The following is a 24,278-nucleotide window of genomic DNA, read 5'->3' as shown; positions in this document are numbered from 1 at the left end:
GGCTTTATTTCTATCTACTTAAAGTAATTATGAAAATTATTTTGGCAACATCATGTCAAGGGCTTCAACCAAAGGTAAACGAAGAATTTCAATCACTACTTGAAAGACGCTACACAAACATAATCAAAAATTAGAGAAGGTAGATCCCATCGCAATCAAACATAGAAAGGAAGTAACCACCATGGTTAAGAAGGAAACGTTGTTGGAAGTGGTAAGCAAGTGTAAGAGATTAGTAAGAAAGATGATATCAATACAAAGTTTAAACAATTAGCTGTGATGTCCCCTTCTCACTAGTGCTCAGATTTAATAGAGATTGGCCTATCATTGGACCCTCGTAGACCAAGGTGTTGAGGAGAGGGTCGCTTGGGCAGTTGCTTGTGGCTTCACAACTGATTTTTATATGGCTTTGGGTGAAATAATGTACTTTCACGTATGATGTTTATTTGCACTTTATATTATAATGATATTTTAATATTATTTAAAAGTGCAATTAAATATTAATTTAAAAAGGGGGAATCTTCTAGAAAGTACACTTAAATATTATTTTATTTCTTCTAGAAGGAGGCCGACCTCTTGGAGAAAAAGAAACAATTGAGGGGGAAGCCTCGTTGTTGAGCATCGTATATTTTGACATCTACTTTGCTTCATAGCTTGTGGAGACAAGGGTTTCTGCAGTTCATATTCAGTCTTAAAGAACAATAACTCTCTTTGATTGGAATAACTGAGGTGGTGAAAGATCCTCCGAAGGGTTGCTTTGTGAGTGAGGGATACTTCAGTCCTTCATATTGGAGCTAATTGTGTTTTTCACATCAGCGTTTCATGGAGATTGATATGCAGAGATGCTTCAACTTTATGGTCTTTTGATGCCCATTTTATATCTGCACTTTGAGGAGAAGATAGGCGATCTCTTTACGAGCTATTGGAGGTGATTTTGAGAAGATTTGGAAAAGATTTCAGTCATATACCAGGTCTGCCATGGAGGTCAACCAGACCTACTGAACCTCATATTTTTGTTCATTCCTTGTGATTGAAGAGGCAGAATTTTGTGGGTAACTACTCAATCCATTCGTCTTGCCGTGGTGATCATTTCCATCATTCATTGGAGGCTGGAAACTGCTGTATTTATTTTATATTGCATCGGCAAACCAACGGCAGGGAGTGGCCTCTAGCAGGGAGGGCGATTTGGCATCTAGAAGGCTCAAAAAATCCCAATAAAATCAGACTTGATCGTTGGGCATCCCTCTTCCAAACGGCATCTCCAAATCAGGTTTTTGTGCATTATTTGTCTATGAAATAATTAATTTTCTGAGTACTGATGTTCAGAAAATTACAGGGCAGCCATTAGAGCACAGTCATATCTTTATTCTTGCATCAATAAATATCATTGTGTATCTTGAAAAGTCTGAAATAGAAATCACAAAATTATAGAACCTATAGTGTTACTTCAGACTTCTTTTTTCTGAAGCATGTATGACAACTGTTTGACATAATGTTTACTTCAGAAAATTGATTCATATTTGAGATGTTTCCTTCATGTTAGATTGTTACATGTTTACTCTACCAATTGCAATCCATATTTGATGGTTTTCAGCATGCATGTTAATTGTTTTACAATATCTTTCGAATGCAAAAATCCTCATTTCTTCCATATATAACCAAGGGATATCACATTAGGTTAATTCCAAACTAATATAGACTCAATACAAGAGTCGTAATCCAAATTTGTCATTGATAAATAATGATATTGGCAACTCTAGGCACTTCGTGCAATGAATGGAGAAATATAAGTTTGATGTCAAGGATCCAACCAACTGGCTCTATCAAATACAGCAATTCTTTGATCTTCATCATGTTCTATGTCAACAAAAGGTTACAATAGCATCGTTATATCTAGAACTAAATCAGTTCACTAGACATCATTTGCACTTTGATGAGAAGAAATGAATGGATGTAGTGTCACAAGGTATATTTCCAAGAGGTTCTCACAACAAATTATGGTAATAGTCTTATGGATAGCTACTTTAGCCAAATCACCAAATTAAAGCAAATCAATAGAATCAAGGCTAAGTTGTCAATCTTGGTATAAGCACAAGAACTTGGTAATTGTGTACGGGCTTCTTTTTTTTCTTGCCCTTGGGTATGTGGGTTTAACTTCAGATACATTCATACATGTTCTACATTTGATAGTATGATACTTTATCACTGATCAATCCCAAATGCCAAAATAGTAGTGATAAAGATAAATATTAAATGCCAATTGATAGTTTAATATTTAATAGTGATAATTTTAATTGTCTACGTTCTTGATTCCAGTCTCCACTCCTAGACCCCATCATTGTCATCAAATTTCTTATACGACAAGAGATCCCACTAACTAGTGGGGGTTTGGGAGTGGAGGCTTTCATGGATTTGAGGAGCAAAAATGATAAGCTGTACAAGGTGTTAGATGTTAGAAAAACCCAACTGTAGGGGTGTGGGGAAATGAACTTTTGTTTCCCCACTAGCCGAATGTGGGGGTTGGGAGGCTATGCCCTCGAAAACAACCATTTTTAGAGAGCATGAGAAACGAGAGAGTGAAGAGAGCAAAATGATCTTTGTATGGGGTGAAATGATGCTTTTGAAGACATTTTATGGTTTTTGGATGCAAAAAAATGTCTAAATATCTTTGTTTTTGTTATTTTTTGGTGCTTAGAGCCTTTGGGTACTCCGGGGTACACCCGAGTATGTACCTAGGTATACCCCCAAGTGAACCCGTACCCGATACGGTACAGCACGCATTAAGGGCATAACAGGAAACATAGAATAAAGCACTACACTCACCAATTTTAGACCTTGTCTTTAAAAGTGGAGCATGTTACAAAAGAAGGTTTGAATGAACTATATGTAGGATATATAAAACACCATATCAAATATAAGGTATGTATTTACAATCCAACTTTTGTCTCCCAATCAATGATTATGGCAAGAGAACTTGAGGAAAAATAATGTCCAATGGAAGGCAAGGGTTTATAAAAAAAAGAGAGAGGAGCTTCCCAACCCAATCATTCCCTCAACCTAGTTGACTAACTCCTCAATGAATCTTTAAAAAAAAAGGGTCAATGGATTATGTTTCAATCATGATAGCAAATATAGTTGAGAACACAAGTGTACTAAAAAGAATTTATACATTTACAGTGATAGTTAAGAAGATGAAAAAGCAATATCAAAAAATTGTTGATGATCCAAATAAGGAATTAGAAGATACTCAAACAATTGTTTCCTATCAAGCACTTTCTAGAATTAGCACTCCTCAAACTCTCAAGGTAGTGGATTTCTTAAAGAAAAGAGTGAGTAATGTGTCGATAGATGTGGAAAGCACTCAAAATTTAATCAACAAATAGTAAACTTCTTGTCTAAACGGTTTATCTATCGGGGCCCCAAATTTTGGTCCCTGATTGTAGATGGGTTGTAATGCCCCATTTTTGGGCCACCCTAAGCATCAATCATTCCTAGGGGTTTAAGCCTATGACTTTGGTCCCCATAGGCTAATGGAGTGTTTAGGGGACCCTTCGTGGGTGTTTCAAGGCTTTCCAACTGACCCTTGGGTTGTTTATTTCAGTACACTCCATCTCAGAGATTCAGTTTTTTGTGGTTTGCCTTCTAGAGGTCTTTCAAGCTCCATTAGAACATACTTACTGTTTTTAGTATGTCTCTTGAGCATTTTGTTCCCATACTTACTATTTATAGTAAGTCATTTGGATGGTTGGAGAATACCCTAACTATTAATGGGTAATTGGCAAAATAAATTAAATGTTCTGATATTGTTATTATTGGAGTTAATGATTAATATTAAATTATTCAAGTATCCACTTTAATAATATTAATTAAATTAATGACTATGGTATAGGGAGATATAAGGGGCCTTTGTTAATGCATGGTAGCTACGGTAAGATAAATGAAGTCTCTCACTCAATCATTTATCCTATCGATTATACTATTAAGAAAACTTCAAGCTATTTTATTTGATAATCATTCCTCATTTATATCAATATCGATAATCATATTATGGCATGGCACATTGGTGATAAATGATAGTCATCAGGTTAACCATCTATCCCGATCTATATCGGATGTGTTCCCAGCAAATGAAATAAGATTATCGAGTTGCTATCGGGTGGCATAGTATGCACCGTTTAATATATACAACCTTTAGTTAGTGATCGGTGTCGGTTAACATAGACACCGATTACTATCGGTTAATATGCCACGCCAAACAACACCGTTAATACCGATTGGCATATATATTATGTTACGTGAACCCCGATTAATATCGGGTTGGTAAATAATTAAAACACCGGTTGTTAACACATGCAAAGGGGTGCGATCAAGTAGTGTCTTGATCGGTCATGTCCATAAGACATGACCAGTCAAGGCACTGCTTGATCCTCCCCTCTCATATATATATATATATATATATATCATTTGGTATTTGTGAAGAGGATATTGAAATCGATAAATACTCCTCTTACCTGCCAAACAAAGAAGATAGTCAAAAATATAATAGAGATAGATAATACATAGATATAAAGAATAAAATTAGAATACAGCTTGCATATTGAATTCTAAATTGAACAACATTTACAGCCTTTATTGCATAAATTATAATAATGATATAAAGTCAATTAAGCCTAACTAGGACGCCAATTCTATTAAATGCCATTAAGTGAAATTAAATGTAATTTATTGAATGCATTTAATTCCCTAGTGGTCATGGGTTTTGAAGAGGCATATAAAAGGCTAATTCAAGTCTATTATATTCATTCATTCACTCATTCATTTTGGAGAAAACCGAAAGAGATTGAAGAACAAGAATTTTGATGAAGCTTCAAGCTTTTTGGGAACAAAAACTCTAAAAGGGGATGGTACCTACAGGTGTGGGATATAATCCAAGGGTATTCAATGGATAATTATTAGAATATTTAATTCTATGTTAGTCACCTATTTTTAGGTCCTTGGTTAATGGTCATTTACTTTTTTTATGTATTTAGCTTTTTAGTTAATTAGCTTTTAAGCTTTATTTAGTTTTTAAGCTTAATTTAGCTTTCATGCTTAATTCAGCTTTCATGCTTAATTTAGCTTTCATGCTTAATTTAGCGTTTAGCTCTTTAATCTTTTACTTTAACGTTATGTTCTAATTATAGAACATCGTCTTGTAACCTCTATATATACGTGTGTATATCGTTCAATGTAATCATCCGACTATTGAACATTCATTCAATTTATTTTTCATGGTATCAGAGCATGGAAATTAAAAATTTCGATTTTTTGAAGTTTTTATTGAAGAGATTTTTTTTAAAAAGAGCAAATTCTTTTTCTCTTCCTAGGCAGATTTTTTTTTCCTAGGGTTTTTGCAATTTTTGACTAGGGTTTTGACCCTTCAGTTCAAGTCGAAATTTTATTCTGGTTGCAGATTCTTGGTGGGTTAGTCAGATTTTTCTGGGTGCATCATTTTTTGTGCCTCGATTTTTGAGCCGTCGAATCTGCATTCTGTTTTCAGACTCTTGGTGGGTTTTTTGAAAGCTTTTCTGGGTTGGTCTCAAATTTTTTTGGGTGCCTCGTTTTCCGCACCTTGAATTTTGCGCCAGCAAATTTACCTTGGAATTTAAAAACAGTTCACAATTTCTGCTATTTCTGTGGACGTTGGGATTTTTGCTGTTTTTTGGGCACCATTTATGCTGTTTAAGTGTGCAGAAAAATTTAATTTTTGGGTTTCTTCCAAACCTCGAAGTTCGTGCCTTGGAATTTGTGCCAGAATTCTCCTATAGGGTTTCAGTTTTTTCAGCAGCTGCCTCTATTCTGATTTTTATTTAAATCCGATTCTTCTGTCTCTTGCTTTCATTTAGTTGACCTCGATCAACCTCAATTTCCGTGATGGCATCATTAACCAACATCATGTTGGAACACAGTCAGAAGTTCAACGGCCACAACTACAACACCTAGAAACAGCGTATGCTTACCATCTTTGAGTATTGTTGCCTTGATCAGCTTGTTTTGGGTAAGGAATCTCCTCCGACAACAGCAGGTGATGATCAAGACAAACATGATGTGAAGAATCGGGAGGCTGTCATGCTTATCAAACTCTCTATCACGGATAATCAACTCCCACAGGTGTCTTCGGGTAAAACAGCAAAACAGATTTGGGATCTTTTGAAGGATCTTCATGAAACGTCCAACAAGAGCCGAACTTTCTTTTTGAAGAATATGTTGTTTTCTATCATGATGGATGAGAAGTCATCTATCCAGGCACATCTTACAAAGATCAAGGACATCCATGATCAATTAGAAGCGCTATAGGTAGAACCATGGTGGAAGAGGATATGGTAGTGATCACGCTGAAAAGCCTTCCCAGATCCTACGAGCATTTCATTGATACACTCAATATCTTCTCTACTAGTGTTGATTTGAAGTTTCTTGATCTTTGCAACAAGCTGCTACAACAGGATCAATGGAAGCAGTGCTAGTTCATCCACTGAACAGGCTTTCACAGCCTCAGCTTCGCATAACTACAAGGGTGAATCTTTGTCCTTCCAACGGAAAGGACAAGGTCAAGATCAACCTCAGCAGTCTTCCAAAAAGAAGGGCTTACAGTGTTCCTACTGTCATCTATATGGCCATTTGGTGAAAGATTGCCGAAAATTAATAGCATCCCAACAATCCAAACAGGGAGGGTCCAAGCAGAAAGCCAATTCTGCCACGCATCCTGATCAGAAGGAATCTGCCTTTTATGCGTTCATGGCCCAAACCTCCTCTGATGATGTTCAATCATCAGCCTGGTACATTGACTCTGGAGCCTCTCGGCATTTCACACATCGTCGGGATTGGTTTACAGAGTGCATGCCTTTCACTGATTCAATGATCTTTGGTGGAGGCGAAGAGTATACTGTTGTCGGCAAAGGAAACGTTCAAATTTCATCTGGTGGGAGGGATTCAATATTCCTCAATGTATACTGTGTACCTAGTATGAAGCTCAATCTACTGTCAGTTAGTCAAATTATGCAGCATTCACCACAGCTGGATGTCGCCTTCGGATTGCACAAGTGCAGCATTGTTGACAGGGAGACTCGCACTACAGTTGCAGTTGGTATTGAGGATCATGGTCTTTATAGACTTGTTGATTCTACTGGTTCTCAGGAGCTCGCCATGGCAGCTAGGAGTACTTCTATCAGCACTCTTTGGCATCAATGATATGGGCATCTCAATGTCCACTATCTCTCTTAGTTGGTTCGAGAGGATCTAGTCGTTGGATTACCTGAGATTCAAACTCAGAATCATGGAGTTTGCGGAGCGTGTCAAGCTGGAAAGCAGCATAGGACTCCGTTTTCAGATGGAGATGCTTGGAGAGCATCCAAGGTCTTGCAGCTCGTTCATGAAGACATCTGTGGTCCCATGAACACTCCATCAGTCACTGGATGCAGGTATTTTCAATTATTTGTTGATGATTTCAGCAGACGCGTGTGGGTTTATTTTCTTAAGTAGAAATCAAAGGTGTTCACCATGTTTCAAACGTTTAATGCCTTAGTGGAAAAAGAGTCTAGCTGTCAGATAGTCACCCTTCGGTCTGACAATGGAGGGGAATTTTGTTCTACAAAGTTCACCAACTTTTGTGCATCACATGGCATTAAGCATTAGCTTACCACACCTTACACCACACAACAGAACGGTGTTGTTGAGCGCAGGAACCGTACAGTCACTGAGATGGCTCGATCTATGTTGGAGCATAGAAATGTTCCAAAACACATTTGGGCGGAAGCAGTCTTCACTGGAGTCTACCTTCTGAAAAGGTCTCCCACAAAGGTCATTAAGAAGATGACTCCAGAGGAAGCTTGGTCTGGCAGGAAGCCCAAAATCAGTCATTTGAAAGTTTTTGGCTCTACAGCTTATGTTTGGATTCCAGATGCCACGCGCACCAAACTGGATCCAAAGAGTTAGAAATTGATGTTCATCGGCTACAATGACAACCACAAGGCATATCAGCTGGTTGATATAGACACTAATCACCTCATATTCAGTCGAGATGTAGTATTTGATAAAGAAAGAGGGCCTTTTCAGCCTTCCTCTCCTCATTTGAGCACTGAGGATCACCCTCCAAAGGCTATAAGTATGGGTGTTCGTCTTCCCTTAGCTCCACCTAATGGGAGGGATTTAGTTGACTCTAAAGTTGTGGGGTCTCCCAGGCATGACATTGCACCCCCTGACTTTCCTCAGGATCTTCTTGATCCACATCCAGAGGAGCTTGCTCCAGATATTCTAGGCACTCTTCATCCTGCAGCAGATGTTGGTACTTCTACTCTCTGGCCTAAATGGTGGGCCAAGACCATTGGTGATCTTCATGATGATGAGCTCATTGAGGGTAGATCAGTTAGAGGTAAGAGCAAGCAACACACAGTTAATTCTGCTCTTATGGCCAACATTCACAGTATTTATGAGCCTCAAACATATACAGAGGCTAAAGGTGTACCTGAATGGGAAAAGGCTATGGCAGCGGAGCAACATAGTCTTCTGAAAAACAACACTTGGGTATTTTCCAGTCTTCCTCCAGGAAAGAAGCCCATTGGCTGCAAATGGGTGTTTAAAGTCAAGTATAAAGCTGATGGGAGCCTTGATAAGTACAAGGCTCGGTTGGTGGCAAAAGAGTTTTCACAGAAGGAGCGCATCGACTATGAGACATTTGCTCCCACAGCCAAGATGAGTACCATTAGGCTTGTCCTCGCTCTCTCAGCTCAATTTGGATGAAAAGTCCATCAAATGTTCGTCAAGAGTGCCTTTCTCAATGGTGATTTGCAGGAAGAAGTCTACATGACGCAGCCTCCAGGTTTCAAGGTTTCAAGTCTGCATTTTTATTCACCATTTGAGGTGCCAACTCTTTGAGGACAGGTCATTGCCTGTTTCCTAGCCGCAGCCATACAATGGCACATATTGTTATTTTAGAGGGTTGCAGCCTGACCATCAACCATAAAGGCTTATGCGAGTTGATTAATGACATATTCTGATCTGAAATTTGATGTTTATGTTGCCATTAGATCACATCAGCAATTGTAACTTGCTAAGCAGTAGAGATCTAGAATAAAAATTAGTTTGGGGTTACATTTTGATGTTTACAATTGATGTTGTGAACGCTGTCAGAGATATTTTCATCTCAGATTCAAACATAGTTTTTATTCTAGGGCTTCTACTGTTGTACATTCATAGATCTGGAAGCACAATTGATGAAATTGAGCATCTACAGGATTGATTTACTGTTTCAGATGCAAGTGAGAACTTGCATTAGTACATAAGGGTTTAGTTCATGAGTTTCCAGTCACTTGTTTCAGCTTTCTGTTTGCTGTTAGTTATTGTTTCATTTCAAAAATTTGAAAAAGACACAAAAAAGTCATAAAATTATAAAAATCTAAAAAGGAGGCAGTACATTTGCCAAGTCCAAATTTTAAAACTATGAATTTCACAATAATTCTGACTGTTTTGGTCCTCTTCTGATATATATAATGTTAGACTTTAATCACCTAAGGTTTTCAGCTATTCAAACGAAAATCACTCTAGATCAACCAATGCCCTCGTACTTTTTGTACTACCCTACATCTCATTATGTAATTTCAAGAAGAGAACTGCAGAAGATATTTCAAGAAGGGAACTGCAGAAGATAGAGAAATATAAATAAGGACTTAGATGCCAAGCACAGTTGGTAAAAACCCTATGTTCATTAACTTTGGAACTATAGATTTAATTAGCCTTCACTGTAACCTAAACTGTAACATAGATTTAATTAGCCTTCATTGGAACTAAATCACATGATATGGCAATTCAAAATCAGATCAGTTGTAAAAAATGGCATCATGTAAGAACAACAAAAAATGTTATTGCATCGACCTTTCAAGATACAAACTGTCATCTAACCAATGATATTATTTGTGTGACTTACAATTCCAGATCTATATGAAATAACTCGTAAAGAGCTGAACCACACTCTTTGAGTACCCATAATCCATCAGAAGATAACCTCATGTCAATAACTTTGCCCTGTCAAAACGAGCAAATCCATCAAAAGAAGTCAATAGACTGAACCAAATGTTGTGGAACTTAGACATAAAATGGCAATAGGACACACAAAATTGACGACTCTTGCATCAACCTTCAGAAAGCCTATCATATGTAACATCTTCAATATGAGATGTGGGAGCATACTAGGAGAGAAAATCAAAATCTAGAAAGAAGCAACACAAATAAAGATGAAAGCTCAAGAATATCATCACCTGCTCCAAAGGTATACTCCGTTGCTGCACAGACTGACCACTTCGGCCCCCAATATCAGTAGAAAAGGGATCCAATTTGCATAGAACAATTTTCTCTAAATTGGCTTCCTTCAGAAATGTTAGAATCCACTGGTTAGAATAGAAATTAATCTTTTCAAACGTTTATAGTCCTCAACATCCTAAATTTGACAAAGACTTTGCAATTATCTAACAACCATGTAAACAAATTAGAAGCCACTGAAGAAATATTTGAAATAAACTTCTTTAATTGTTGCACTACATGAAAGAAAGCTTAAATGGCCCATACATCATAAAGATGACATCAGTGGTTCTGAAAAAAGAAATCATTTTCTAGTTATAACTACAGACAAAATCATTCGCAATCAGATTAGCAAATAATATAAGGTAAAAAGCTCTGCTGAAAGACAACCATTTAGAAGTATAATTTTTGAAGATATTAATTTTATCCTTTGTCTAGATCTCAATTAGAAGGAATGTCATACCGATAAGCTTTTGTACAGAGCTAACACTGATACAGTTCCATTAGCATCTTTCTCCCCAACATATAGCATACTTGGTCCAAAACCTGTAACAGAAATATCATAAAATTGCCTCAAAAAATTAAACCATGTATAAGAAGTTCTTAACCCAACCAAACTTACTGTGTTCAATCAAACAAGGCAAGGTATGTTAACTTGGTGACGTTTAGGCTTCCTTGTATCCTTCTAAGGAAAACTAAAACAACGGCATTGCAATAAACAATGTTCAATACAAAAGACAAGCTCAAAATTTTGGTTGAGAAAAAATTGAAGTATCATCACATGGGTTTAGAGCAGTGTGATGAAACTCGGCAAGTCTCTGCTGAGGATTCACAGATTCAATTCCAAAACAAGCTTGGTGTCTACCATTTCTGACAACTAAGACTCATAAGCTTCAACAAACACACAAGTCTTCACTGTCAGACTCAGTCACCGAGTCTCAAGAACACACAAAATCAACTTGAAATTTTCAAAAAAGACATATTGATGAAATAACACATTTTCTTATTGCTCAAAATGAATCTTAATTTTGGCTGAATGTAAAGTGGAAAATTCTAAAAGAAGATTAAATCAGTATTTAGCCAAGTAATCCCTTTGGTATTCAACTATCTATTTCCAATTAATGAGAATGAGTTGTGTCCACTTTGAGGACAAGCTCTAAACGTTCAGTAATCATGACCTGCAACCTCATAAAAAATGTCATTGTGAATAAATACTAGCAGCAAGACCACAGCAAGACACATTGACTATTGTTCTTACCTAAGTCACAAGGTTCGAATTCTAGTTCAAGTTCGGCAACAATGAAATTCGGATGAAGTTCGGCAAGGCTAAAAAATTCAACATTAAATTTGCCTTGTATAAAAATATAAAAAATTAATATATTTTTATTTTATGTTTTTAAAATTAAAATTCACTATTTTTATTGTATGTTTTAAAAATGAAGTTAAGAAATATGTTTCATTTTGCATTTTCAACTTTAAAATTAAAAATAATATAATTCTATTCTATGTTTTTAAAATTGAAGTAAAATATTTTTATTAAATGTTTTGAAATAAAGATCTTTCAAAAATATTTTAATTTATTTAAAATTTGAAATGTAAAATAAAAAAATTAAATTTTGCTTATATATATATATATATATATATATATATATATATTAAAAAATATACTCTTATTTTATTTAAAACTTAAAGCTTTGTTTTTAACATTAACGTGATTATTTAAAAAAAAATATACAAAATATTAAATTAAAGTTTAATTAAAGAATATATTTAAAGTATAAATAGAAATTTTTAGATGCATTTTTAGACTTTTTTAGATTAAAAAAACTAAAAAAATTGCACGTTTAACATTTTATTGAATTAAAAAAAATAACCCAAAAAAAAACCTAATAAATGGTGTTGCAACTAGCACAATGCATTGGAGTTGCAGCACCGAGTTGGAATTGGGCTTTGCAGGGCTGAGTTGTTGATGAAATGCGTTGAAACCGTTGCTTTTCTGGTTTGCAGATGAAACCGTTGATCTCAGATTTGCTGAATGAAACCGTCGCCTGATCCATGTTTCGTCAAGCTCCACTCCAATTTATGTAATGTCCCCTAGTGAATCTGATTATGAATAGTGCAGTTTTAGATCAACAAGGTTACCCAAAATTATATTCTGATTGTTAATACCTGGAATCAATTGAAAAACCAATAATTATTCTATGATTTTACGTATATTTAAATTATGATAGATTATGTAGTATTGCAAAGACGAATGCATATCTCCTAGAGTAGGATGCCTTATCCCTATGCAACGCCACTCTAGGGTGCCCTGTGGCTGTTCTCCCTCAAGCAACGTGTAATTGTAGGGTGCCCTTTACCGCTGTTCTCCCTACTCAACGTATCTTGTGGGGTACCCTATGGATGTTCTCCCTTTTGGACGTGTCTTATAGGTTATTTTTGGCTATTCTCCTTACTTAGAAGATATGAATTCAGTTTAATCCATTGTTAGATTACTGATTCATTCATATCATAATTCGTAATGATTATTGCACAGATTTGTATCAGTTATTATTTATTCCTGAAGATGTTCACATATATATATATATATATATATATATATATATATATATATATATATATATATATATATATATATATATATATATATATATATATATATATATATATATATATATATATATCATAGATTGAATTTACCAGATCAATTGTCAATTAACTACCATTCACCAGTTAAACAATACCACTGTCCAGCGTACTACTTAATTTACCATTTCCTTCATATTTAACGCAATTCGCCAGTTTATCGGATACCCATTACAGTAATATATTGTGCCTTATTTAGTTTATTATCCTTCTTAGTTTATGAATTTATCAGACACGTGATTATACGTGAAAACTCATACCTGGAGGAATCTGCTAGTGCTCTTATCCACGCACCCGATTTCACCACTTTCCTGATCGCTGTGGTTTACATATATTGACCCTTTCGATTTATGCAATACGTAAGGTAAGATTTCCGCAAAAATGGTCTTCGCATCCTCCTGTCCAAGGCAGAGTCCAATTATATAAGTCTTGTGTCCTTTTGAGGGGTCGCGCTCATGGAGCGCTCAGACGTAGTGGTGGCGACTCCTTGGAAAGTCACCACCCCTCCCATTGTTTTACCGATAATCTTGTTTATTAAAACATCACACAATCCGTTAGTTATCTACCTGCGGTTAGTAATAACGATTTATAATATTAACATTCTTCAGCAGCGGGTTGTAAACAGTGGTTCGCTATATTAATTAATTCCATTCTATCACTATGGAATTATCGGTTCTTATTAGGGGTAATCAGTGTTAAACCGACACTTAATTAGCTACACAATCGAAAAACATAGAATACTGTTTTGCAATAAATACTATTTTCCTGTGCAATAATATATTTACAGAATTTTGAGGGGACATGACAATTTACTTTAAAAGAATTGAAAACCCTAGTAAAAAGCGCTCAGCAATAATATATTATAATAATAGTTAACACGTTTTTTTTTTCACACGAATTTGTTCGCGAATTTTTTGCCACCACTGAATATTCATTGAATTTTGAACTTCATGTTGGAAGTTCACTGAACCCTGTGACTTACGTTCTTACCATCTCCTTTTCCAAGCAAGCTGTCAAAGGATAAGAGATAATCCCAAGAAGCTTTATAAGGTCCAAAGCATAGTTCGCAGACTTGGACTTAGAGTACTTCGGGAGCTGAAAAATTTCCACTCAGCAAAAAATTGGCGAATACTCAACAAACTTAAACCATGAGAAAGAGCTGGCAGATTTTGAAGAACATCGATGATGGTGGGGGGGGGAGCAAAAGAAAAGTGTGAAAAACACGTTTTAAACAATGTTTTACCCACATCAACATTTTTGCCTCTGTTTTCTTGCATTTATTAAAATTCACGGGTTAAACTTGTCAACACTCATGGAGCAAAAATAATAGAGTACTCACAGAGTTTTCAATCTATGGTCTAAAGGACTAGCTTTGGCATCTTGGATTTTGGAGCTATGCACTCTTGCAAGAGACATAGTAGGTCTATGCATCCCAAATATTAGAGATCAAGGTGCAATCCTCACAAGACAATGGATGGTAAGGGCAGTCGATGGACACGGTATATGTCAAATGTACAAATACTAAGATACTTTGGGTGCAATTGCAAGCCAAATTTAGCTATCTATTGTAATGTCCCTTTTTTGCAACTAGTTTGGTATGAGGTTTCCATTAGCCTACTCCCAAGTTCCCATAGGCTAAGTGGATGTGGTTAAGAGACTCAATTAACTGAAGTGAGCTCGAGCAATGATTTTCAGAGTGTTTTGGCAAGCTTTATATTTTTGGCATTGTTGCTCTTTTAAGTAAGTGTTATTTTTTGCACTTGGTCTTGGCCTCTATTCCTCTCTTAGTTCAATGCAGTGGTTTCCAGTTTTGGACTTGGTGAGTTCCGATGTTTTCAGAAAGATATTTGTTTATTCACTAGGTCTTTATAAAGTTGCTTTATATAAAGTGTACCCCCTTGTGCCTCGTCTACTATAATGGTGACTTGAAGTTGTTTTAAAAGAGGGGCCAGTTAGCCATCCTATTATGATGTCAAGATAGGTGGGACGTTTAATATGTTTAAAGATTATTTTATGCTCTACCTAAAGGTGACACCAAGATGGGAAAGAGAAATAAAGTGAACAAAAATTGTTATGTGACAGCTCCCAAAAAGATTTGACCCTTTAGGGTTAATTTCATTTCATGTGAATTTGAAAAGAGAGGGAAATGCAAATCAAATTGAAAGATGGTTGTCCTTATTTCTTCGTCACTCTTGATATCCTCATTTGAGCTCTCTTTTGTGTATGCTTGCTTATGACAACTTAAGGTTGTGCTGTCGGAATGCTTCTAGATTCCAGCGTTCATCTTTGTTGGTTGGAGGACAGAATCCCTCTACTAGATAGCTGGTTTTTATGGTGAAAGACCCACCCTAATTGGTTGGTGTTCAAGTTTCCATACTTGTCAGTGATTTTTGGCTTGTTGGGTGGTTGTAGAGTGAATAAGATTTAAGTTATATTCAGTATTTTGATGTGGGTTTGTTGGTTTTGGTGTGTGGTGTGTGGATTTTTGTAATGTCCCCTCTTTCTTAGTGGCCACTCAAGAGGCGGAGATTCGCTTGTTACCCATCTCCGCAGGTGAATTCAGTGGATAGGAGATGATTGGGGTTGCATAGATGTTTTATACTTAGCCATTTTTGGCCTTGGGAGGAACAAAATATTAACACTTTATGTTATTTCATTATAAAGTTACTTTATGATTATAATGAAAATATTTCATTAAAAGTAAGTTATAAAGTGCAAATTTAAAACATAAAGTATTTCCCCCTTATGCACGCCTACCTTGGCAAGTTGTGTTTTAATTAAGTGGGCCCATTTATTAATGAAATATGACCCTCATATTGGATGCCTAAGTTGGGAGGGAATATTATTTGGAATCTTGGTATTTTGAAGCCCTAAGTTGGGTGTGGGATTTGGAGAAGGTTAAAAGAGGTGTACGGGAATGATTTGGATTGATTATTCATTTGTTATTAATATTTTCTTCCTTGGAGAGCTCTGCAACAGAAAGCTTGGTTGGAATTCTAGGTTGGGAACGGAAACTCTCAATCTTCTTCAGTGTTTGGACAAAAACCCACACACTTGCAGCATTGAAGGATCCTCTTTCAGGCCATTTGGGGTCAATATTTGGAGGAGATTTTACAGTTACAACAGGTCTGAGATAACAACAGCATGATTAAACAAATTGAAGGACATTTCCAGCAAGATAGATGTCAAATAATGCTGGTCGTACCATTCCCAGGAGGGCTGTACCATCCATATTTGGCATGTGAAGCCAAATAAATAAATTGGAGGGTTTTAGGACCAGAATTTGTTTGAGAATTCATTGTTGGCAGATAATAAAGACCGATCAGGGGTTCATTCCAAGAATTCATAGCATACTTGGACTACATCAGCATTTCAATGGGGAAAAGTAGTCAATTCTGGAGACTTCTCCTAGCAAGAATCAAAATATAGTACCTGATCTACTATTTCTTCATTCAATTGTTTTTGGTAATTATATACTAGGAGAATAAAACACTTTGGAGCGATTTATAGCACTTGGAGGCTCATGTATTGTCCAGTGTGTCATTCCCAACATCAAAATAAGCTCATCTAGGCTAGCATGGGATACCTGGTAGGCCAATTTTGGCTCTGGATGTCTTAAGAGTTATTTACTTGAATTTGTCATTTGCTGGTAATAAAATCAGAATTCTGAGTTTTCAAATCAGTCTATTGTTGTTTCATGTATTGCATTCTATTTCATTCCTCATTGACAAATCAAATAGCAAAAACCTCAAAGAACCAAAAGAATACTTCGCTGGTCAAACATTGAAAATCAAACCAAAACCATCAGATTCTGCAAAATACCTGGTCAGGATATTTCAGTGGTATCAGAGCATGATCCTGCCAGCTTCAAGGTTTGGAAAAATTTTCATGTATCCTGGTAGGACACGACCTTACAGATTTTATACACTTAGGAGACCACAAGGTCATTTGGACTTTGACATGGGTAACGCACCTGAGGAGAATAGAAGTCCTCGACATGAGGAAAGACAAGACCATCCTGATCCTGATGAAGTGATGGGAACCTTGGCTAATGCTCAGCCTAGGATTGTACAGGCACTTGACAGATTACAGGATACTCTGGATAGAATGGACCTGAATCGTCACAGAAATAGACGTGACAGACATAGCATGTCAATTTCAGCTGCAGGGAGCCGTGGCAGCAGTAGGGCTCCTACATCACTGGGCACTGCATCCATTTCGCCTAGGCGTGACAGGGTCCATACTAGGACAGCTGACAAACCTATGCACCCACGTTTCATTCCTAGAGATGAGCCACCACCAGATGACACACAAGAAAGCGTTGCATTCCAGGACATGGTTATGGCAACCAGTGATGAGTGGGCTCGTCTCCCAGGGCATGTTAGAGATGCCTTTCCCTTACACCAATATTGTATGCAGCGCAGGGATAATAGGAGGAACCGCAATGACAGATGACCTAGACAGCAGAAAAATAATGATCTTCAGTGGGCCACCAGTAAGATTACCTTATTCCCCTTTGATGGTAGTGGGAAGATTAGTGAACATGCCTGGGTGCACAAATTGGATATCTATCTGTCCCTTAAGCCAATGCCAGAGGATGAGGCCATACAGTTTGCAGTGCTACACTTGGAGGGTGTAGCGTATTATTGGTGGCATCATGGCTTGGTCACCCAGAACCATGGTCTTATACACTCCTACACTGAGTTTACAGAGCGGCCGATCGCTAGATTTGACAGGAAGGACGTGGAGTTGTATTACAGAGACCTTGCATTTCATTTTCTAAGTGCCGGTGTGATTTTACTGAATTCTGAAAATGCATTTCTGAGTAACTCAAACCACAGATTTACTCATATCTCTTGAAGACTGAAGGCTATCATTTCAGGCAACTTTCCATTGTGCTACTCTTGGCTGGGCACTATCTTTTGAGCTATTGTTTGCAAGATTTAAAGGACTGATTTATTTGTGCCAAATCACCCCTAGAGCTTGGTGTCATCGCCTTGCTAGCTCGTGTGATTGTGAAGAATGGTTAAGGGGGTTTTCTGAGCATAGGAAAGAGGTTAATATCTGAGTTTAATACTGTTGTTAACAAACAGAGAGTTCTGGAGCAGACTTGGAGCGCTAGAGACATATTTTATCAATCCAAGAAATCACCTAAGTTCATTTATGTCTTCCATTGGTGCTGGAAACATCCCTGGGCTGTCATTCTTAGTGAATAGTGATTATATCAGGTCTGCAATTTAAATGTTTAATCTTATTTTCAGAATACTGTTCCTTGAAATATGATTTGTAATATTTGGCAATGTTCTATGAAGCTTGATTAAGGTCTACCAGTAACAAGAGGAAGGCAGTATATAACATCCCAAAACCACATAATAAATCAAGCATCTGAAAATATAAGGCTCCCGAGTTTCAAGTTCTTGCCAGAAACAAAGTCTTCAAATATTTAGTTTATTGAGTATGCATATCTAGTACAAAAACAATGTTCAGAGACATAAGACTTGATGAAGGAGCTTACAGAAAATAAAATATGAAAAAAACCCTAGACGTGATACAAAGCACCTGAAAGAAAACACTTTTCAATGTACCTACTTTAGGGGGAACAAACCCTATAATTCTCACATTCCTGAGGTATATGATAGTCAGTCTCAATGTGCCATTGCTGAAAGAAACCATTAGGGAAGTCGAAGGCCACATGATCAATTGTAATGAAATTAATAACATACTGTTCTATTATATATCTGATGACCATATCATAATCTTTAAAACACATGTGCAACCATAAAAGATGCAACTTGGTCACAATAATTATCATGGAACTCTCCATAGAGCATTTTGATACACTAGACGCAACTGTAAAGTATCAAACTTGATGGCAGCCCTTACAACTACTAATGTCAACTTTTGCTTACTGAGCCTTGCATACAATGTAGTTTCATACCATATGGATAAGAACGCAACAAAAAAATCTTTTCTGGAAGAGACATATATTCAATTTGTGAAATCAACTAGCTAGGACTGTTCATTGCTCTAAATATCTCCATCATTCATTACAAAGCAATTGACATAAAACTTCAAAATGTGTACCTCCTGCAATTATCTTTCTTATTCGATCTATCAATTGCAGTTTACAAAAGAGAGTAGATATTGTAAAAGATAATGTACCTGACAAGTCAGAAGAGCCTAAACAGTGACTGAAAATTCTTGATCTACTAGCCAGATCCCATATACGTAGATTTCCATCATCATGAAGAGCAAACAGCAACCTTTTTCCATGTGTTTCTGATGTCACTAAACTCCTAATCATACCAATAGTCTTTCCCCTTCACAAATGCATGGAAAAAGAAACAAATTATTACCAACCACACCTGAAAAAAAAAAAAGAATTTAAGGACCCTACGGTGTGGTTAATGCACAAGTACAGAATTATTTGATTACGTTGAACAAAACCATTGATTGTAACTAGAAGAAGGCCTAAAAACCTGGAAGCGAGATCACTACTTCTTTGCAATGCTATCCTTCACACTTCCTACGGAAGGCCAAAAATAATAAAAATCTTGTGTGCCTGATATTGCCAGATGTGCCAAATTCATAGCCCAGCAATGACAAAAGAGAATTAATCAACAAACATTGACAGCTGCATCTTGACAGCCCTCTTAACTTGTCATTTAGCTATTTTAACCTTTTCATTGGAGATAATTCCAGAAGCCCTATTAAACTTATCTAGATTCCCATTATACAGGCTTGGCTTTAGTTCAAAAGTCTGTAGAGCTTTTAGGATGCATTGAACTTCCTCAAGTTTCTCTAGGACTTGACCCTAACCTGCTCTTTAATAAATTAGATCTATTTAAAATTGGCAAAACACCTGTACAAACTCATGCTTGTTAGGGAAGATTAGAGACACCAATGTTTGGGTGCTATATCAGGCTTGTACCTATGAGAAGGAAAAATGAATAATCAAGATTTCAAGGAAGGAAGGAAAAATCCTAATTCATAATACTTTATCTTACTTTACACTTTAGTTAACTTCATATAGCTCTAGTCTAGATTGATTAGATGTATTGATTAGTCAATTTCTGACACTGATTAGGCTTTAAAGAAATACCTCCACCTAACTGGGTACTACTTGGAGAAATGATATAAATTTCAAATGTCCAGTCTTCTACAGGCATATGTGGCATTCTCACTGATACCTTCAAATAAAAATCTTATTGCAATTTTGATGGTGAAATATCTAATTTATTTAAAACCTCACTTTACAATAAACTATTGATTGTCAAATTAAAGGTGCATAACTGAATTTGGCTATAACTCAATGAGAATTTCATACTTAATGGGCTGTTTATGCCCCAATTATACATATAAACTTGAGGAGAATTATACTAAATCATTATTATATACTTGTTTTTTTAATCAAACCCTTAAAAATTTCTTCAAGCGATATGGTAAGAGTCATCAAGAGGCAGTCTAGGAATGTGATGAGACTCCTCTTACTTTATATCATATTTGATGATGCAGAGCATCCAGGGCCCATGCAATCCTGTACACCCAAAATCATTATGCTATTGATTTTCGTTTTTTTCTATTTTTGGTGTATGTTTGCAGGTCCTGTTTAGTGTGGTTTTCTTTTACTTTGTTTTGCGCCTGGCCTCTGTGTGGGTGTTGTAGGTTACTGTTTGAATCTTTTTCAAAGCAATCCTGGCATCAATTTCATTTCTGCAGCATGCCTGTTACTATTATTGGTGATTCTTAATTATGTCAAGGGTCCTTTAAGCTGGCGGATCATGGATATTTATCTTGCCCTCCTATGACCCTGACAGAATGGCATTTAATTCAATTGGCAACAATACTGTATGTCAGGCATTACTCCTCTGACTGGGTGGTTACCTTGGTGCCTGACTGAGTCTCTGTTTCTGGGGTTGGGACTTCATTTTATTGCTTCTTATTCTTTCTTGGGCACTGATTCCTGGTACAGGACATGGGACTTTACGGCCTGCAGCGCTGATAACAGCTTTAATTTGAGGGTGGTTTCTTGTGACATGTCCATCATCCCCTGAACTCTGATTGCCATCATGCTTCCTAGAGTGGACAGTTACACTTCTGCTGGGCAACCAGTTTGAGACTTATATAGATATATATGTGTATGGACTGTTAGAAGAAGACAAGGGGATTGGGAGATCAAAACAGGGGAGCCAGTAACAGCAGTGCTGGCCTCATTGAATTCTGTGTTACAGCAAGTTAGGGTGTAATTTGAAAATCTGATTTACGACTTTGGGCTGGGTGCCTGTATTAGGACACAGAGAAATTTGGTTTGAGAGTCATGAAAATGCTAATGTTTGATGTCTAAACTTCTGAGCTACTGAAATAGTAATGTAATGAATTGCAGTCATATCACATTGTAATTTCTGAATGTACTGTTATTTGCATGCTACCGATTGTGAGTCAGTTTCTGTGAAGAAGATTTGTTATTCAAGTGGTGTATGCATTTGAATATTTCCAAATATGTATAATAAACTTAAGATTCTTTTCTTCCACTAAATTTATCAATTAAGTCCTTTGAAAGATCAAAAATGGACTTCATCAGTTTTCATAACGTACCCATCTTGAATATCACCAAACATGTTCCCTTAGCAGAACCTTATGTAATTTCTACAAACGAGATTCCATTAGAGATTTGGGGAGATTTTATAAAAGCCAACAATTCTATATTTTGTTCAATGAGGTATTACATATTTATAGGATTTTCACGTCCTATATTATAGGAAGATTGTTATACCTCCTATAGCCACTCCTTTAATATACTAGTTGCTTTAACAACTAATAATACAAACAAATAAACCACAACCAATTAACAAATAATTATTACAATGGCACACTAACAAACCTACAGAAATGATGTCATATTCCCAAAACCCAGCCTTATTACATCATTCTCCAAACGAAGATATGTGGACCAACAACACTTGCTGAAGATGTTTACTAGTCCACCAAAAACACAAGGAAATAGAAAGAACATACACGTCTACTTGTGACAAGCAATAGTGGAACTCACCTCACTACACTTCTTCCGTATGCCTAAACATACTAGACTTTTATCCAAGGATAGGGGCAAATACGTCTATACGTGGAACCAACGATAGGGACAAACATTTCCATCCAAAGTCATACACCAAATTTGGATAGAGACAAATGCATCCATTGAACATCAAATTTATGAACAGGGACTCACACATCTGCTCACAACAATTACAATTGGGGACACACACATCCAATCATAATTACCAACTTTTGCAATTGGGGACAGACACATCCAAATACTATCATTCAACAAGTGTAATTGGTGACCAACATATTCAATCAAAAATATCTTGATTTTATTTAGAAAATGTATTCCTACTCACTGCTCTTGTGTGGATGGTCTTCAATAGCTACTTCAAAAAGACATTCCTTATTATTATCCGTAGCCAATGTCTTATTTGTATTTAGTTTGTCATCAAGGAGATCCTTGGCACATTGAATACAGTTCAAATTCATAATAATGTGCCCCTTTCTCTTGCAATAGTAGCAACAAATCATGTCCTTGGAGAATTGATTTCCCCTTGAAGTAGGCAAATTGGATATAGAGGAATGGTTAATCTTGATTTTGACAAGCATTGCAATTTCCTCTATTATTGAATCATTTTCTTGGTTCCATCATCAATCAAGGTAGAAGATAACTGTTGAAAATATCGTCATTGAAATCAAAGCTATATAGACAACTGATATTGGCATTGATGTCAAACAAAAGATTGGATTTGAAGAAGTGAGTTACATGGTGAAATCATTGAGGGATTGAAAGAAACGTAAATAAATAGGGGATTTCTATTGAGTGATTCTTCCACAGCTGAAATGATACATTCTACTACATCAAATGGTGTAGTCTGAGCAGTGAAACGAGACTCGCCCAAACTCACCCAGACTTGGCGAGTCCGAGTACGAGTCGGGCCCGACGAGTCCCAGGGGCTCAGACTCGGACTCGTCCAAGTCTGGCGAGTAAGTCCCAGGGGCTTGGACTCGGACTTGTCCAAGTCTGGCGAGTAAACTCGCTAGACTCGCCGAGTTTGGCGAGTTTTCGTCCGAGTCTGGCGAGTAAGTCCCAGGGGCTTGGACTCGGACTTGTCCAAGTCTGGCGAGTAAACTCGCCAGACTCGCCGAGTTGGCGAGTTTGGCCCAAACTCGCCAAGCTCGGCGAGTCCCGAGCCCTAGACTCGGCCAGCATCCAACTAAACTTAAAGACAAAAAAAAAATAGTTTGCAATGTTTTTTTAAGTCCGTTTTTTTATGTTAATTATCTTTTATCCCTAAAAGTGACTTTCATTTCATTCACTTGCAAAAAAAGGAGTAAAGTGAGTTGGGAAGAAAAACAAGGGTACATAGAAGAAAAACCAGCAAGGAGGAAGCTCAAGTTTTCTTCAATTTGTCACATTGGAGCTGCATTGGGTTTGGATTTGGTGCATCAAGAGTTGGATAGAAAGAGTTTGCAGCTCATTTCAAGCTTGTTGTAAGAGGTAAGATTGTTTTTTTGAAGATTATTTTGTTTCTTGTATGCAAAAATTCCATTTTTTCAAAAAAATTTGTATGTTTGTATGTAGCATGTAGTATGTAGCTGTAATGTTGTACTATGTAGGGTTTGCAAATTTATTTTTTTTAAAGTAGGGTTTGACAAACCCTACTTTACTTTTTTTGAATGTATGTACTAATTTTATTTTGTATTTGTAATGTTTTATTGCAGCAAACTTCACTTTATTATTTGCCTCAACTTCAAGTTTCACAAAACTATCCTAAAATGTCTACTTCAGCTTCTAGACCCCCCATTAGAAAGGACCCTGCTTGGAAATATCATGAGGATTTTCCAGGGCAAGGAAAGGGGCAAACAAAATGTATGTTTTGCAAAACAATATTCCATGGAGGTATATATAGGCTGAAATACCATATTGCTGGTGTGCGTGGACATGATGTCGAACCATGCCTAAAAGCAGTCCCTGAGGCCGTACGTGAATGTTATGTAATGGTTGAGGAGATTGAAAGAAAAAAGAAACAAAAGGAGGATCGAGCGGCCATTGGGAGAGAGACAGTTTTTGGAAGAGGGACACAATTAGGTTGTGTTGGAGGCCCTTCTTCCTTACCTCCATATCCTCCCACTCAGTTTGCTACTGCTGGTGCTTCCGTTTCTGCTTTTGCTTCTATAAGTGGCAGTGCCACCGCCACTTCTCATGCTCCTACCACTAGTAGTTGTAGTGGGAGTGCTACCATTGGACCTAGGATTCGTAA

The 24,278-nt window shown here is 36.7% G+C and overlaps 1 protein-coding gene across 6 annotated transcripts in view; it reads right to left on the bottom strand.

Annotated features, from left to right (window-relative positions):
- Positions 1-24,278, bottom strand: part of LOC131071696 (nuclear pore complex protein NUP160) — a 253,665-nt gene that overhangs the window by 164,119 nt on the left and 65,268 nt on the right. For all 6 annotated transcript variants that reach the window (XR_009112579.2, XM_058007642.2, XM_058007639.2 and 3 more), the window contains 4 exons: positions 19,135-19,292; positions 10,790-10,872; positions 10,287-10,394; positions 9,956-10,053 (listed from right to left, as the gene is read on the bottom strand). Coding sequence is in view for 5 of the 6 variants with exons in the window: in XM_058007642.2 (XP_057863625.2) it covers positions 9,956-10,053; positions 10,287-10,394; positions 10,790-10,872; positions 19,135-19,292 (447 nt within the window). In the remaining variant the exon portion in view is untranslated. The remainder of the gene's footprint in view (positions 1-9,955; positions 10,054-10,286; positions 10,395-10,789; positions 10,873-19,134; positions 19,293-24,278) is intronic.

This window comes from Cryptomeria japonica, chromosome 3 (assembly GCF_030272615.1).
Source record: "Cryptomeria japonica chromosome 3, Sugi_1.0, whole genome shotgun sequence".
Taxonomy (NCBI): Eukaryota; Viridiplantae; Streptophyta; class Pinopsida; order Cupressales; family Cupressaceae; genus Cryptomeria; species Cryptomeria japonica.
The sequence above is the reverse complement of the archived record's forward strand: the minus strand, read 5'-3'. Positions and strand labels throughout refer to the sequence as shown.